Source organism: Hakea prostrata, chromosome 8 (genome assembly GCF_041222555.1).
Source record: "Hakea prostrata isolate BN-2017 chromosome 8, UWA_Hpros_2, whole genome shotgun sequence".
NCBI classification, from domain to species: domain Eukaryota; kingdom Viridiplantae; phylum Streptophyta; class Magnoliopsida; order Proteales; family Proteaceae; genus Hakea; species Hakea prostrata.
Genome location: NC_142607.1, coordinates 373,019 through 380,208, shown reverse-complemented (window position 1 = coordinate 380,208; position 7,190 = coordinate 373,019). Strand labels below are relative to the sequence as shown.

Sequence of the window (7,190 nt, the reverse complement as noted above, 5' to 3'; positions counted from 1 at the left end):
TTCTAAATGGGCATGAATACAAATTGAATACAAGTTCTCAACTACTTGTTTACATCTTTATCATTTCATTTATGAGGGCTAAGTTTGAAATTTAAGAATTTAACAACTTTGATAGCTAATTTAGTAGAAAATCTGGAAACACATATCACTGGTAAAAAAATTCTAAAATAAGAAAAATAAATCTAAATAAGTAACTTAATCGGATAAATTTATCGGACGGATAAGAATCGTTAAGAAAGGGGTATACCATATCCGCATCCTATAAGTAATTGGACGGATTCAAATGCCCCTAAACGGATGCGGATACAAATTTAGAAGTAAATTTCGGTTATCTATTTACAACCCTACTTAACCATAACCACCAAATTGGACCCACTCACTCAAATTGTTTTTCATCAAGGACATTGTCTGACTCTTTAAAAAATTATAAACGTGCAACATCCCTAGTAACTAGCAAGGGGCTAAGAGTATGGAATTTAATTATCTAATGGATAATTTTCGGGGTGACATAAAAAACTCGGAGGGTAGAGTTGAAAATTGTGAAAATATTTATCAATTGCACCAACATTAATAGAGTTTTCGAGTAAGGACATAAGATGACAGAGCAATATAAAGAAAGTTTGCGAACAAGAAAATCCAGGTGGGGGTAGTGCCAAGAGACTTTTGCCATCAAAACCATTGTACCAAGTTTTTGTTCCGTTGACCCAAAAAGTCCTTCATATTTTACAAACCCATTCCTCAGACTACTTTTCTCACTATACATTCTTTAAGGATAAAAGAATGAATCGACTTAACAAACACATACCACAAATTCTTCTGTTCTTAATAACCCGAAAAAAAAAAACTATTCTTTGAGACCAACTCACCTGATAGATTGATTTTCAAGATTGGGCCAGCTTCTATTTGATAATTGCAAAGAAAAATCATATAAGTGAGTTAATAGGGGAGAAATACATGTTCCAACACTTCCTACTGTTCAAAAAAATTACTTGGCTGTCTTTCAATAAATGAGAAAAAATAGAACCATGTTTCCAAGTGCAAAATTAAATAAATAATTAGATAGATTGTCAATTATAGATAAGAAGAATGCCTCTTGCACTTGAGAAAAGCGATACTCTATTTGGTCACTTGTGCAATGATGTTGCTTATTGAACTGGCCTGTTCTTTGGCAATCTCCACAATAGAATCCTGTGCAAATCATTAACCAATTAGCCTAAAAAAGAACCGGACTTCTTTACAACCAGAGATTCATGGATCATACCTGTGCATCTATAAGCCTCGCAATTGTTCTCTTGCTTGATTCTTGAAGTTCACCGGCAATCAAAATTTCATCCAGTATGAAGTAGGCCTGTCAAGTTTCAATTTAGGCAAGGACAAAAGAATGAATATATAATCTCTATATCCTGAATGCCACTGCAGAAGTCGTCTGAAGTGTTATTAGCGTATGGTTCAGTCACAGTTATCAAGCCATCACCTTGGCGTCTAGGCAGAAAATTTTGAAAGTAAGAAATGTGACTTACCTTGTCACACTTCATTCCTAAGACAATCAACTATTTTTAACGTAAGCATCTAAGAGGCTTCCCACTTATTGGAATAGGTGTGGAGTTCCTCTCTAGTCAACCTGCATGTGCCCCCATCATCCCACACACATAATGCACCCAAGACAATCCACTATTTCTTATGTAAGCATCTAAGAGGCTTCCCACTTATTACTTTCTGTCTTTTATTATTTTTTGGTCATCATCAAACTAGTTAGAGACCAGGGGTGTAGAGGCCCATGGATTGTTGGGGGGGGGGGGGGGGGGGGAGGGGGAATGTGTGAAGGGGCGGAAGTTTGAAAGAAAGACCTCCATGGACTCACTAACTCTACATAGGAGACTACCACCAATGTACCAGAAGCACATCCAGTCTCAGCTCTAATTAACTAATTAGGTATCATTTAACATAGCTGCAACAACTAGATTTGTTCAATTTGGTCAAAGAATGTCTAAGATTGAAGACACCCCAGTGTTTTAAGTCAAGATCAAGCCTAGATCCTTACTATGGCTAAACTAATAAGGCTTCAAACTCCATTACCATTCAAGTCTAACCATCTAGAAGTTGCCCCATCTAATCTAGGAACCTAACTCACCCCCTTTCTCCTAATCACCTTTAATTTTTATTTTTAACCCCACTTCCCATATTCAATCTATTCTTTCTCTTCAAAATCAAAAACTCCCATATCTCCCAAACTATCTTTCAAGATTTGACCAAACAGCCATAAGACTGCCACCCCCACCTTCGATCCAACATGTAACCAAAACAGACCAACCATTTGTTGGTTTCCAAGAAATTACCAATACCAGTTGGGCCAGAGATGAACCCGGTTCAACATATTTGGATGAGGTTGAGAAGATAAATTTGAATAAATCAAAAGTACTTCAGCGCTCACCCAGAAAAAAACAAGTTTTCATCTAGGCAGGAGAAACAATTGTAGCAGTTGTCAGCGGTTTCTTGTTTGAATTTAAATTCCTATTCCTTCAAATTTTGGGGAGAATATCCTAAAGTCAGTTGAAGACAGTTATGAGGGAATAGTTATCGAAGAATGTAAGAACAATGGAACATCAATGAAATCATAATTCAACACTCTTTTTGAAGTTTTTATCCATTTCTTTTTAGTTTTTTTTTCCGTGCCTCATCCCTTTGGATGATGGAGACTTGTAGTTTCAATGCCTCTTTGGCCCGCGTTTCAAGGAGCACCTATGCCATATTTTGGCCCATGTTTTGAAGATAATTATCTTCACTATCAAGTTGCAGGCCCAGCAATTCATGATGGTTGCAACCATGAAAACTGCGGCAGATTCGGTCAGCCTACCATGCAGATTCGATCAGTAAAGACTTCAAAAGAATGGTGAATAAATTAGAGTAGATGGGTTCAAGTCTGCCCTCAAAGGACTCCATAAGTTTTTGTTGCTTTTTACCAAAAAACATAATTATTTTAGTTTAGAATGGGTTCAAGTCTGCCCTCAAAAGACTCTACAAGTTTTCAGTTGCCTTCTCCCAAAAGGCAGTAAGTCCTCGCACTGGGGCATGGGGTGAATCCAACATTCACCCTGAAGTTGGATGCACATGTTGTGCTTCCTTTGAGTCCTTGAAACTCTAGCACGCTCACGCACTTCAACTTACATCAGGCAAAAAATGGACCCATATCTTTATGGGGAACACCATTCCCGAGTTATCAATTCTTGATTGGAAACCTTATTTTGAAACCCCAAAATCAAGAAAGTTCATAGCTCTAATTTATCCGTCCACATGCATAATAAACTTCAGAGGATATTACCTATCTAATAAGCCCTGCACTTGCATTAGATACAACAAAGATTATTTTTCATCCTCATTTCTAGTTGTCTCTAATTTGAAATCTATTGATATAATCTCTTCCTTCCATTTTATTATTTTCCTAGTATGGTTTGATTAATTTCTCTATTATAATTCTTCCATATGTGGTACCTTTCTTTTATTGTTCATAGTTACCCTAGTAGAATGAGATGTATCCTCTCTATTTATTTGACAATTCTCATGTATGAAAATTAAATTATGCAACTATTTTTCCTATTAAGGTTTCCCTTTATTATTGTATCAGCCTAATAAACGATTCTGCACCTTAGCCATGACTTCTTGTTCATCATCTTCCTTAATTAATGCTACAACACTATGGCTGCCCCCTTGTTGCGCCATATTTCTCTTCAGATTGGTTTCACAAACTTCTCTCTTTGTTAGAAAATGGTAATTTCCCATCCTTGGCAGCATTGCACCTTAGCCATGACTTCTTGTTCATTATCTTCCTTAGTTAATGCTACAACACGATGGCTGCCCCCCTTGTTGCCCCATATTTCTCTTCAGATTGGTTTCACAAACTTCTCTTTGTTAGAACATGGTAATTTCCCATCCTTGGCAAATGCTGCAAGTAAAACATCTTCCCTATGGGTTATTTATTCTAGAACAAAATACATATAGGCCCCCTAGGTTGCAACCAATTTCATCTACTACCCCTAAAAAATAAATTAAAAATGCCCCCTTACTGTTCAGAATTGAAGTTAAATGACGATGTCATCACTAGACAAATATATGAAATCGGTTTTACCTTTCTTTATTCAAGTATTTTTTTTAAGTTCCAATTTTACCCTCATCAATTAGGGTTTTGAATACCAAGTGTAGTTTTGGAAAGATTGGCTTGGGCGTCAGCTTCATTGGAAATATCACATTGGATGCAATGGACAGGGTTGTTGGCATTCCAGGAGGGGTGATTCCAAAGAGCAATGCTGTAGACCTTCCAAGGACCACCTAGGGTGGGTGGAAAGGGGAAGTACCTAGGCAAGGCTGATGCGCACGGTTGCAGTGACGCTGATGACCTAACCCATATGCTTTTGTACTTGCCTTTTGCAGTATGAAACTCATCTGTCTTCTATTCGAATAACAAATTTGATTCAGATCAGTAAGCAAACAAAGAAACAAACAGGCTTGCACGACGAATGAAATCAAGTAGGAACAAATTCTGACAACAATTTCCAAGAAAACAAGAGAAAACTAATTCCCCAAAAAAGAAGAAGAAATAAATTACCTTGCTAGACCCAACTGATCTCGTTCCCCACCAACTCATCTCTCACTATTAGAGACTACCAGTTTAGATACGAAAAAGGATGGATTTTGGTCAGTAGCTCTTCTCCTTCTGCACCTCTTTAAGTTGTTCACTCCTCCTTTCTTCTACATTGGGTCTTTCCTTTATGTCTTTTGAATCTTTGGAGCATTTATTGTTTCTGCTCCATTTGGGTTGGCTGTAAGTAGAGCATTTATGGAAAAACAGAAATGGAGTATGCTCTCTGGTATTCTAGAGTGACAGACAGACACAGGCAAGTTAAAAAAGTTGAGATTCCCATCATTTTTTGCGTCAGCGCTGTACTTGGCCATAGCAATGTCATGGTCACCACTTCCTTCCCTCATTACCCTGGCCTTGAAACTGCAAGGTCAGAGAAGCATGTGGTGGCAGATGGTGAGGCCGGTGTTGTTGAAGCTGAGGAACAAGAGTCAAGAGAGGAGAGAGAATAAAATAAGGGATTAAGAATGGTAAAATCGATAAAGAGGGTAAAATTGGAACTTTAAAAATACTTTGATTAAGAAGGGTAAAATCGATATTTCATATATTTGTCTAGTGATGACATCATCATCTAACTTCAATTCTTAACAGTGAGGGGTACTTGTAATTGATTTTTTTTTCTAGGGTAGTAGATGTAGTTGATTGCAAACCCAGGGGTTTTGATATAATTTGCTCTTGATTCTACTGTCAGTCTTCATATGGTTTTTTATCTGTCCTTATTTCATGTGGTTCTCTTGAAACCTAATCTATTTGTCTTCCTAATGGTGGTTTTCTCCTATTACTCATATTGGAAATTGCAGCTCCTCACCCACTTTACCTGTCACGCATGTACAGGTTCTTTCTTTTCGGTTTAATTTGCTATTTGTAATACAACTTACTCAACAAATTCATTGTTTCCTAATTTTCTATCCACATCATAGTGTGATATAGGACCTATGCATGAAGGAGAGGATTGGGTTGGGTCATGCATTCAATTGTCTTTATTATTTGGTGTTGGAACTCCCTATTGTTGTTGATGCTTCTCCCGCATAAACCTTTGGCATCCTCATTTAGGCCAACCCTCTTTAAAAACTTCTACTTGGATTGAACATATGTGACTTGAATATTTATTTTCATAAAAATTGTATTTGTTCTATTTGTCCTTTAGCTAACCAAACTCAATGTCCTTTCACTTCTAGTACAATGTCTACCACTTCTTGCTTTGAATTGATACACTGTTACATATGGGAGCGTACTTTATAACCTCAATATATGGTGTGAAATATATTTTAACTACAGTGGATAATTTTTCATGTTGCACCTAGGTGTTTTTGTTAAATCATAAATCTGATACTTGGTCCCATCTAAGGGAATGTTTTGTTATCATAAAAAAACAATATACACCAAATTAAACAACTCCAAATTAACAATGCATGTGAGTTTTTAAATTACTCTTTTGATAACCATTTTATTGCCCATGTCATTATTCATCAATATAGTTGTGTTGGTACACCCAAACAAAATGGAGTTGTTGAATACAAACACCGCCACCTTCTCAACGTGGCCCTTGCTCTATTCTTTTAAGCAAGCATACTTCATAAGTTTTGGAGCCCCTATACTTTGACAGCCATTTACCCAATTAACCATTTACATACCCTGCTGCTACATGGAAAGTCACCGCTTCAAGTCCTCTTTCATGAAATCCCCTCATACTCTCTCATCTTCAGCCTTTTTTATGGCCATAACCATTCATCCACTAGTCATCTACATGATCTTAGAGCATCTCTAGGTGTTTTCATTTGGTATCCATACGCACAGAAAGGGTGTACGATTTATGATTTACAAATACATAAGGTTTAAACCAGTCATGATGTCACACTTGTTGAAGATTTTTTTTCCATTTTTTAAATTGCCATCCCCATCATTGCATTTTTATCTATCGTAGCTCCAGATATTGTTAGTTTCCCCATCTCGTTAGACCCGCCTTTATTAAACCACATCCCCTCCCAACTAGTTAGGAACCTTCTTCTTCATCCAACCTCCCATCCACTACCATCTCACAGCCGCCTCGGGTTCATCGACCACCACCCTATCTTAAAGATTATCATTGTTAAGCCATGGATGCCCAGGGTTCCCTCTCCATACTCAATTACTCTCACCCTCTCTCTCTCTCTCTCTCTCTCTCTCTCTCTCTCTCTCTCTCTCTCTCTCTCTCTCTCTCTCTCTCTCTCTCTCTCTCTCTCTTGTTAACTGTATTTTTTATCATACCATTACCATAGCTTATCCTCACCCTCTCTCTCTCTCTTGTTAACTGTATTTTTTATCATACCATTACCATAGCTTATCCTCACCCCATTTCAGGTATCCCAAACTAGGAAAGTAATAAAATGGAAGGATTTATATGGAAAGATTTCAATTTAAGGACAACTAGACATAAGGATGAAAAATCATCTTTATCATAACTAATACTCCCCCTCAAGTTGAGTGAGTATAAAAACCGCCAACTTGCCTATATGATTGAGAAACAAATGCTTTCCAAGTGCCTTGGTGAAGATATCAATAACTTGGGTAGCACTAA

General features: G+C 37.2%; 1 protein-coding gene across 2 annotated transcripts in view; it reads right to left on the bottom strand.

The window, feature by feature from the left end:
* Positions 1-742: 742 nt before the first annotated feature.
* LOC149006151 (AP-1 complex subunit sigma-1-like) overlaps positions 743-7,190 on the bottom strand; it is a 61,081-nt gene continuing 54,633 nt past the window's right edge. The window contains exons 6-7 of one of the 2 annotated variants that reach the window (XM_089165011.1): positions 1,262-1,348; positions 743-1,188 (exon numbers count right to left, since the gene is read on the bottom strand). In XM_089165011.1, the coding sequence (XP_089021137.1) occupies positions 1,117-1,188; positions 1,262-1,348 (159 nt within the window). In that variant the 3' untranslated portion in view covers positions 743-1,116. Of the gene's footprint in view, positions 1,189-1,261; positions 1,349-2,462; positions 5,051-7,190 lie in introns of those variants that run through there. The other variant, XM_089165012.1, reaches the window with a different exon arrangement.